At 41.2% G+C, this 11,007-nt stretch overlaps 1 protein-coding gene across 1 annotated transcript; it reads left to right on the top strand.

Annotated features, from left to right (window-relative positions):
• Positions 1-8,182: 8,182 nt before the first annotated feature.
• LOC102774867 (HIG1 domain family member 1A, mitochondrial-like) lies at positions 8,183-8,664 on the top strand. Its single transcript, XM_006765622.2, has 2 exons — positions 8,183-8,460; positions 8,615-8,664. The coding sequence occupies exons 1-2, from the start codon at positions 8,229-8,231 to the stop codon at positions 8,662-8,664; spliced, it is 282 nt and encodes a 93-aa protein (XP_006765685.1). The 5' UTR covers positions 8,183-8,228.
• The last annotated feature ends 2,343 nt before the right edge of the window (positions 8,665-11,007 follow it).

Raw genomic sequence — 11,007 nt, 5'->3', positions numbered from 1 at the left:
CGCTGTAGATAAAAGATTTCAGACCAGGCAGCATTTCAGAGTGTCTGCGCTTATCTGTGAAATATCTTCCTGAAAGGACAGTGAAAGGAAGCACTTTAAAGGTCTTATTTCAATAAGATTGCCTGTCTGAGCACACTAACAGTGGGATTTTAAAAGATTCTTGCCCTTTATTTGCTATCATTTTCAATGTGAAGAAGTTGTCCTTAACTCAGGACAAGAGGCTGCTCTCCTTCAGAACACAGCGCCTAGAAATATAACACTTAGGCTGTTGTAAATCCTCATTGTCGGTGATAAACAGAATGTAGTCTGATATATTTCATGACCTATGCAGATAAAAATCTTCCACAACCATCAAGTGTTGCTTTTGGTATTCATGTGAATGAGCAGTGGTTTGAATAATGAGTGAGACCTTGGAGACAGCCAGCAGGATCTGGGAGCGCGGGAGGTGACTCAGCTTCCATATGCAATTGCCAGCTAGAAAATACAAGTCAAAAAGGTGAATTGAACTGAAATTTTTTGAATCTAAAAAGCCTTCCTGAAATGTTACAATAACTCAGTCTAAACCCAATACAGAGATAGTAGAACTATAAGTCTCTGCATTGGTGCAAGATGCTTTAAAAATTCGTTTATGTCTGAAATTTTGAGGGATTTCTCTGAGGAGAGAGAGTGAGTAATGGTCACAGGGACAACCTTTCTCAAACATAGGCACTGCACTGGATGTATCTGACCACAGACTTGACCATGTTCCAGGCATCACATGGGTGGTAAACAAGACCTGTTAGGACTCCTCCAACCTTGAGATTCTATGTCTCTGAACTCCGGGTGGTGAAGACATTATAGGCTATAATATAGGCCCAAATATGGCAGACTGAAGTGAATCTGGGCCAGATATCCAAAGCCTTTCCCTCTTCCAGCTCTGCACTGAAGGATTCAGTTCTGGAAGTGAAAGAAAAAAAGGCAAGTTGACATTTGAAAATACTTATTGAATACCCACACCAATTGGGATGAATGGTTTAACATTTCCATAGGAAAAGTAGAATGGTCTACCCCAGAGACTAACTCTTAGGTCCACCTTTTGGAAGATAAAAGGAATTCAAGTCTTTCTAAAACATGCTGAATTATTAGGAGTTAAAGCGAATCCAAGTGCCACAGAATTAGATTGAGCATAAGCACTTGTATGATTCCTATAAGAGGCAGCTTTAGTCACTACCCCCAAGTTGAGTCAACCCTACAGAAGGGACAGTCACTTGTCCAGTGTGACATTTGCGAATAAGAGGGAATAGGTGGCAAGTGGGGGTGGGGAGGTGGGAATTTCCCCCTCTTTTCCCTCTTAGTTCTGGCTGGTCTGACAATCAAATTGATTAACAAGAGAAAATAACCAAATTTAATTATGTGGGTACATACAAGGGTTCCATAAGAATATGGGCCCTGTAGGATATATTAGGTAGCTAATGCTTATATGCCATCTGAGTTAAGAAGAAAGGGGGTGTTTGGGGTTTCAAGGGAAAGAAAGGCAATTCACGTAGAGATTGTAAAGCAAATGTTTGGTAAACAAGTGTTTGCTGGGCCGTCTTCAACAATAGGACACAGAGAGGATTTTCATCAAACAGGCCTTTCTTGGCTCCTCCCTGTCGGTCACAGTAGTTCATAGTAAGCCATAGTTATCTATGCTAATAGCTGTCATCCTAGAGCAGGTCCTCTTTCTAACATTTTTTAGGCAGCTAGCGAGAAAGTCAAAGTTTCTTCCTGAGTCTTTTGTTTCTTGAAAATAATCTGCTTAAATAATCAATATCCCCAAAAAGCCATATTTGGGGTGTACAAACTCTGCTCCCCCTCACAAATGTGTGTAATTCCCTCCCTCCCTACAATTGGATTAGTCTGTGGAAGCCTACTTTATATTTTTAAAAATTGTGGTAAAATATACAGAACATAAAATTTACCCACTAAATTGTATCTATTTTTAAATGCACAATTCAGTGACATTAAGTACATTCAACAATATTGTGCAGCCAGCCACCATCAAAACAGTTTCATCATTTCCAAAACTGTGTCATCATCCTAAACAGAAACTCCCCAATTACTCTAATCCAAAAGAAATAAAAGTACCTATTGTCTTACTCTCTCCTCTCAAACTCCAAGCACTGCTTCCCTGCGGTAGCATCTACCGAGGATCAATGGTGCCGAGAACAGGTAGTGCCCACCATAACCACACTGCGGCCCTAACTAAGATCCAATGACCTTGTGGGACCCGGGCCAGGCTGCACCACCCTCACAGGGAGAACACACTCAGACCCTGTGCCAGTGTTTTTCCAGGAACACTGCCTCGGCCACATGGCCAGACGTTATGTGTTAAGATGAGCGCTCAATTAATTTTAACGATGTCACGAACTAGATAATCGGAAAATGAAATGGACCAGTCTGCTTTCAGATTTAGGGGTTAATGACAACAGACACACGATAAACAAATAGTGTTAAGGCTGAAAAATGGCTCCCTCCTCTTGGTCGTCTGTCCTGACTGGGCTTTTCAAGCTCCGAGGGCTTTGTTTGTTTAGAAGGCAGCAGTAAATCTCTGAAATTAGAACAGACAGAGCCAGAGGGCCAGGGCACCTTGCTCCCTGCTTTGGCTTCCCTCCACCATTTTGGCTTTTCCACCCTGAACCCTGGGAATGACTCACACTACTCCTGCCTCTGGGATGAGGAAAGAGTTATGGGCAACAAAGCTTTTAATCATTCACACGTCCTTCTAGAATACAGGGTCAGCTCTGACTGGATACCAGTCCTATCTCTGCTATCTGACATCTGGGATCTTCTCACCCTCAGGTGCTCAGACCACCTGCAAACACTTGTGCATTCTTGGTGGCTCCTCTGCTATAATAATAACATTGTAGGTCTGTTTCATTCATCCCTGGGGAATAAATTGAGTGGCTAGACTTGTGAGTTACAACCTTCATTACTGATGAGGAAACTGAGGCTTGGTGCATTAAGTGACTAACTCTAAAATAACCAGTTGTTAAAACCCCAAACCTTACCTGTTGGCCAATTTATAGGTGCTCCCTTTCCCAGAGGTGGAGCATCAAAGACCAAAACTTGGGACTGACTATGGTGAGAACCAGCAGAGGTGGTAAGCTGGCAGCTTGAGACTACAGAACCAGAAACTGGACACAATATTTTGAATAATAGAATTCAGGAACTGGAAACAATCTTAAGGTGTGTGTGTGTGTGTGTGTGTGTGTGTGTGTGTTTGACCAATGAGCCTCAAACAATTTGTGCTGGTTAAAATATAGATCCCTAGGCTCTTCCCTAACCTGTCCATTCAGAATTTCTTGGAGGTAGAATCTAGAAATCTGTATTTTTGCAGCACCCCTGGTTATTCTGGCACTGCATCGGGCCTAGGAAACAGTGACCACATTGAACTAACCTCCCGCAGAAGGTGCATCTGAAAGAGCATGAGACCATCCCCGCCTGTGCTGGACTTGCACTCCTGTAAATGCAGCCTGGATGGCACTAGCATTTTCAATGATGGAATCATAGAGAGGAATCACTATTGAGTCTGGAATCAGAAATATTCTCAACTTCTTTTCTCATGAATAACCACCATATTTATCCCTGTGAACCTCTAACGGCACAACACAGGCAGAATGTCTGAAAAGCTGGAAGCATAAATTAAGCTCGTGTGTTTACTCTGCCCTTAGTTTACTTGCCCCCCTTTCCTATGACTGTCTTTCATTGTTAAAATCACTGGTGTTTCCATCTCATCCTGGTTACCAAATTATAATACAATTAGGAAGTAGGTCTTATTCTCTAGCATGGATCAGTTCAACAAATATTTAATGAGCAACTAATTCAGCCAATTATTTAAGTGGTAGGCCTTTAATATATAAACATATAATTCCTACATAAAGCAGAAATGATATTTCCCTCAAAAGAGATGCAAAGTTTTATGCATGTTCAAAGAAGGCAAAGATCACATCTTGTTGAGGGTGGGCAGAGGACAGAGAAGGGCCTTTTGGGGAGAGATCCCATTTGAGTTGGAGCTTAAAGTACCATCATCCCAGATGGGCTAAGGAAGGCATTTCATATAGAGAACCTAGTGAGCCAAATAATGAATATAGAAAGTATTGGGGGCAGGGAGGGCGGTCACAGAATAGTCTGTTTTAAGGCTCGAAGGTGGGTTAGGGTTAGTGTTTGAAGGGCCTCTGAACTGAAGAATTTGGATTTTATTTTTCAGAAGTGGGAAGTCCTTAAAAAGCCCTGGAACAGAGTGACTATGTGGGACAGACTGAAGCCAGGGGAGATTGGAGTCATGGGTTCCTGTCAAGAGGTAGGATGTCATGAAATATTTACAAGTCCAAAAAGTTAGAAACAACCTGTATTAGTTTCCTATGGCTGCTGTAACAAATGACCACAACCTTTGTGACTTAAAACAGCAGACATTGATTGTCTTACAGATGTGGAGGTCAGAAGTCCAAACTCTGTTACACTGGGCCAAAATCCAGGTAGCTCTATAGGAAAATTTGTTTCCTTGTCTTTTTCAATGTCTAGATCTGCATTTTTGGCTCTTGGCACCTTCTGAAATAAACATATGTTATTTTTTGTAGGTAAAATAGAGAGGGGAGAAGTCAACGAGGGCCAGAAATAGGGCTGTGAAGATGAAAAGGGAGGGACTGATGTGAGATGAAATTTCCAACCCATAGGACATCAGGAACAATGGAAAATCCTGACCACTCCCAGGCTTGCAAGACATGGCTAGGCTGCTAGCAGACATCTGGGCCAGAGAATTGGAGAGGATGAGGTTTCTTTCAGGTGTGTTTGTCCTTTTAGGCAAGTCCACTAGTGCTTGACTTTCATGCTGTGCAACATGAAACTTCTAGAAAATCTGTCTAGTCACTGGGAGGAAATATCCTTTTACAGAACCAAGACCCTTCAGCAGTTCTAGGTTTCCACTTGAAGGCCTCTCTGTGTCTGCATTCACAGAGCCCTGATTTTGGAGTCTGGCTCTAATGAGATGTGGCAATGCCTTCACTCTGGCTTCTTGTCAGCCTTAACAGCTCTGAGATCAATCCCCTGGGAAGCTTGAAGGTGGAAGTATCTCACTGGGACCAGGCCAGGAACCTTCCCTACTGTCAGAGGCACAGCTTCTACTCTGGCCAGGCTGGAACCTTCTACCCCACCTTCGATAGCCCCTCCTCCAGCAACAGTAGTTGAGGAAGCGAGTTGGTCAAGATAGGCCTTTGGCGAGAGGCCAGAAAGGGGAGTGGGAGTAGGGGGCCTGCATGTGCAGAGTGCCCATTCCTAATCATAGTGGAAAACCTGTGTGCAAAAAGAGCACTAGACTGAAAAGCAGGAGGCTAGATCCTTTCATGGCTGCTAGCTCGCACCAGTAACCTGTGAGAGGCCCTTCCTTCTCTGGGCTTCCTTTGGACTGGGTTTTCCCAGCTCTCCCTTCAGTCCAGTGTTCTGGCCACTGAGTGGGGCTCCTCTGGAGATTAAAAGATAAACATTTGTGGCCACTTCTCAAAGCGTACTTTGGTTTGCTGAGTGATGGCCCCCAACTATCCCAGAAGCCTATAAATGTTATCTTTTTTGGAAAAAGGGATCTTTAGAGATGTAATGAAGGATCTTGTGGCAGAGGAGTTATCCTGGATTACCCAGGTGGGCCCTAAATGCCATCATAAACGTCTTCCTGAGGGAGAGACAGAGGAAAAGTTTACACACACACAAGCACATGCGTGCTCACACACAGGTGAAGGCGGTGTGAAGATTGAGCAGGGAGTGATTTAGAGATGTTGGCCCTGCAGACTGAAGTGATGTGGCCACAAGCCAAGAAATGCCAGTGACCATGCAAAACTAGAAGAGGCAAAGTACAGATTCTCCCCTAGGTCCTCTGGAGGAAGTGCCGCCTGCTGAAGCCTTGATTTGGCCAGTGATACTGATTTCAGACTTCTGGCCTCCAGAACTATGAGCAGACAAAGTTCTGTTGTTTTAAAACTCCAAGTTTGTGGTACTTTGAAGTCATAGGAAACGAATACCGAGTGCAAGGTCACCTTGGGCCTATGCATTTTGGTAGTACTTATTATGTTCTTAACAGATCCTCCTGACACACCCTGCATTTTGTCAGGCTCACCCTGGGACTCTTCTATTGAAAAACTCCTACTCTGGGTACCTGTTGTGGAAAAGGCAAGGAGAAAGTCAAAAGACACACATAGCTTTGAGCAAATCAGTCCATTTATCTGAACAATGGTCCCCCAATATGATAAGAGCAGGGACTCAATTTCATTCCTCTTTGTTCCATAGTCACTAGTATAGTGTGAGGCACATCCATGGTACACACTCAATGCTTGTTGACTAAATAATATGGAAATTACTATTACCCTTCCCTGCCTACCTCACTGAGTTGTTTATTGTGGGGCCTAGATTAGACATTTTAGAACGTATTTTAAAAGTTGCAATGCAATGAACCAAAGTTAGGTATGATTAACTGAGAGATGTATGTCTCTCTAAATTTGGTTACTTGAAATGATCAAGTTATAGCAAGAATCTGGCTGGCTAGAACCCACATCTCCTATGCACAGGTAAGGTTAATATGCAGACACAGACATGAACCACATTTCTAAATGTTTAATTTGCTTCAAAATAAATTAGCTAACCAGGAATAGATACTGTTGTTTAAGCAAGTGGTGGCCATTTAATTAACTTAATTACTCAAACCTATGATTGGATTATACTTAGAAGTTAGATAAAGAGAAAAAAATGGGAATAGGAAGAAAAGAGAATTGAGTTTTTATTAAACACTGGATTTGTGGACATTCATGCGAGACTACTGCTGGATATAAGACATAACATGTCATCTCAGGAACCAACCCTCCACCCTCACCCCAAGATTCCCTGGGGCACTGTTGTCTTAATGCTGTTTGTAGGTAGCTCTATTGTCTGCAAGAATGAATGAAATTATGAAGAGATTAACAAGACCAGAATGAGTCTGCAAAATGGAAAACCCAGGAGGAAGGAAATGACCTCTTAAGAGGAAGAAAATTATCTTAAAAGCGGGAATAAGTATAAAGTTTAGAATATTCTACTCAAAGTTCTCTCTGCTCTTATTGCTTGTTAAGGAGGCTGGGAGGGACTATGGGAGAAAGTCAGTGTTTTTTTGCTGAGTAGTCTCATAGATGGGTTACAACTAAAAGAGAGAAAAAACTAGGCTTAAAGTGGCCTTCCCAGGGTCCCAAATGGTATTGCTGCAGCAGTTCCTGGCACCAAACCAGAAAGCTCCATAGGCCTGTAGAAGATGAAGCCATGGAGGAATGAACATCCAGCGACTGGTGGGCAGGGTCTGGGTTGTTTGTCACCTGCCTGAGACATACACCAATCATGGATGCCGTGGATACAAAGCAACAGATGTGGGCTTCAGGAGAAGGTGAAAGATTTGAGGGATGCTTCTAGTGCTCAGAGATTAGAGGTAATCTCTGGGATGATTAGAGATAATGAACAGATCCAGGAGAAGATGGGAGAAATAATCCAAGAGAAGAGACAAAAGAAATGAGTCCAAGGAGATAGAGATGCAATTCAGTGCTACACGTTTGCTGAGAGTAGGGGAAGGTGCCAGCAGGAAAGAAAAGACAGGAAACTCTGCCCCAGCAGACACCATGATATTAAAGACCATGGAGACAAATACACTGCGCAGATGAAGTTTGGGGGTTCCTCATTCCCAATGACCCCTTTCCAAGAGCCTAAAAAGGACACTGACAATGTATTTCTATGATTATATGATTGGTAAAATTTCATGGGGAGGGAATGTTTTAATTGAAATTAGAGTTGATGACTCTCTTTATTCCAACATCCCCTCGCCCTACTTAACCCATTTATCAGTTGGCCTTGGAATGTCCAGGGCCCTTTTGGAGACCTGACTAAGGAGAATTTGACTGGGGGATACATTTAGTCTGGGTCTAGTGGGGTATATTAATATGGTTTTCAGTCATTTCCATGAATAGTCATTTCACATAGGAATGCCTTTCAGGAATATACCTACTACTGAGTGTGCTGATTTACTCAACATCATAAGATGAAGATGCATGGCCAAAGATCACATCTGGATATGAAAGATTTCTCCAGTGGGAAGACAGGAAAGGATCAGGATGGTGGAGAATAAATAAATGTCTAAATGTTTGGAGTCAGAGAAGCCGGCTGGAATTTGACAAGTCCTGTTGGGTTTGGAAGATTCTTCAATCAATATGTCAACCAACACAGATGTTTCTCTTTCTTCATATGATGAAGGTCAGGGATCTAAATTTATCCGAAAAGCTAGAGAGGCACCATTTGTCCCTATTGGGATGGCAGGTTTTGCAGCAATCATTGCATATGGATTATATAAATTGAAGAACGGGGAAAATACTAAAATGTCCCTTCACCTGATCCACATGCATGTGGCAGCCCAAGGTTTTGTTGCGGGAGCCATGACTCTTGGTTATAAAGGAAGAAAGACAATCCTGTCCATCACTGAGTTTATAATTTCACTGAAGAGCCTAGACATGCATAGGGTTGGAAGTAAGACCCATTATCTGGACGAGACCTATGATTGCTGTTTTATTGAATTGAAGATAAAAAATATTTTTTAAATGTATGGGCTATGCCATGTATAAGGAATTCTGGGCAAAACCTAAACCATAGAAGAGAAGCTGTCTTGGTCTTCCTAGTGGTGTTTGCTATAGTTAGACATCTCATATTGAGGTTATATGTTTATTTTGAAAATAAATCATTTGATTTATGTTAATTTGAATATTGGCTTCCTTTTTTTGCAGGCTTGATTTGCCAGGTGACTAAATTACTAGTGACTAGTTCACTAGCTAGGTCATTCAGGGGAGTCGGGTTAGCACGTAAGAAACATGTCACTTTTAAATGCACTTGGTAGTGGTGAAATATCCACCTTCTTAAACTCTTCTGGTGAAATTAGTTCTCAGAAGAACAACATGCCAATCCTGAAGTACTACCAGTTGTTGCAGGATCTCACATGCTTTTGATGTTATGTAGGAATCCTGTTTGCTCCAGTAACTTTGACTTTTTTCTGCCTGCCTTGTGGACTGAATGAAGAGTTCAGTTTTTAGGGCTGGTTGGCTCTTAAAGAACCCTTTCAGAACAGTGCATGGCATATAATGTTACAAACCTGCCCCCAACTGAACATGTGTGTGTGTTTAAACCAAATCTAACATGCTGAAAACAGCTGCTAGAAGGTAGTATTTATTTTAGAGTCACACTTGTAAACATAAGATAATATGGATCCCAGTTTAGCTCTTTTCTAATTGCAGAATTATATTTTTGCTGCTGTTATATTAGAATATTTTTAAATGTCACCTTGAAATAAATATATGTCTTTATAAGTGCTAACACAAAGGTAATGAAAAACAGTTTTTAAATATGTGCAGTATGTTCATTTTCTCTGTAAGAATCATAAATGTTAAACTAAACAAATTACCTATAATGGAAATGATGACTGATTCAAGAGCAAGCTCTGGAAAGACATTATACAAAAACTTTGGTGTACTTTATTGTACTTGTGAAATTCTAACCTGAATTACATTCCATGGTGATAGCATGGTAAATGTAGTGTTGTTAGAGTAGGTGAACACACACAAAAAAATTAAAATAAAAAATAAATGTTTGGAGTCAGAGTGTAAGAACATTCTAATCATCAGATGAATAAACATGAAGCCGAGGATTTGATTCTTATAATAGCCTAATCTAAATGGAAGCTTCTCTTGTCGGGAATGTGCACAGTAATGTAACATACACAACTATAAACTCTATCTATGTTTTCTTTTTTAATGGGAATTTCATGAAATAGAATTTATCCTAAATCTGTTTGTAGGACCCAAACTTGAAGCAGTACTATAAACAGCAAGCATGTCATTGTGTGAGTTTGGTATCTTTTATTCCATCCAACTATCAATGAAAAACTATTTCTGATGATCTGTAGTAGAGGAAAGACCAAATTATCTTGCAATTCTCTATAGAAAAAAAAATCACAAAACTGTCATATAAAGAAGTAATCAAAGAGTAGGCAGCCAAAAAATATAGGGAAAATGTATTATAAAGTTGTTTCAGGCAGCCAAATAATAAAAAATAATGTTATTTTTATGACTTTCTGGATGTTTATATTTGCTCTTAAAAATACGTATTCGTGTTTGTATCTAATTCTGAATTTACATGTTTATATTCCTTTTCCTAAAGCCCATGGGAATTAAAAAACTTCAAGCTCCACATCCCACCCGACTAAAGGAGGAAACAGAAGAGGCATTGGCAGCAGGAAACTGTGAAGAGGCCAGCTGGTGAGGAGGAATTCTTCAGCAGCCCAGGAGGACAGTTACCCTGCTGGTGTCTGGCTCTCTGTGGGAGAAGGTGGAGGTGGCTACTCAATGGCTATACCCAGCGTAGGGCATAGCAATGGACAGTTGAAGCTATGAACACATCTGCTAGGTCTCTCCTGGCCTGGAATTTTCAGAAAGTGTGTGAGGTTTCCTATTTGAAGCAGCAGGGCTGTCACAGATTCTACAAGCCAAGCCAGGCATGGCTTCCTAACAAGGGAGGTGACACTTAAGAAAACTCAAGGAATGGGAGCAGAGTCAATAAAACCTATTTCCAAAAATTCAGGAAAATGTGTCGCTCTCATACTATGATGCACTGGGCCTCTCAGTAGCCCTAAGGAACTTCTGTTCTCAAAGCTTTGAGATTTGCTTTTTCCAAATTTTATTACAGGCAAGCACAGAGCAGCATCCGTAATAGGGTACTCAACCCATTACACCTTAGCTTCCCTGAGAATTAGTGCTCGGGAATGAATACAAATTAATTATCTGGCTACATGATGGCAGGATTAACCTTTAAAGTGGATGCCAGGACCATGATTTACATAATCTATTTAATCACTTTTCAAAAGAGTTAATATTTAGCAGGCAAGTGGGGAGAAATAAATTACATCTCATAACTTTCCGTAAACACCAAGATCAGATCACAAAAGAA

The sequence above is a fragment of the Myotis davidii genome, unplaced genomic scaffold (assembly GCF_000327345.1).
Source record: "Myotis davidii unplaced genomic scaffold, ASM32734v1 scaffold93, whole genome shotgun sequence".
In the NCBI taxonomy this organism is placed as follows: Eukaryota; Metazoa; Chordata; class Mammalia; order Chiroptera; family Vespertilionidae; genus Myotis; species Myotis davidii.
The sequence above is the reverse complement of the archived record's forward strand: the minus strand, read 5'-3'. Positions and strand labels throughout refer to the sequence as shown.

Bases quoted from the DNA above. Each gene is read 5' to 3' on its own strand.
- LOC102774867 (XM_006765622.2), top strand. From the start codon at position 8,229: ATGTCAACCAACACAGATGTTTCTCTTTCTTCATATGATGAAGGTCAG. The intron at 8,461-8,614 runs GTTATAAAGGAA...TATTTTTTAAAT, and splicing joins TGCGGGAGCCATGACTCTTG to GTATGGGCTATGCCATGTAT.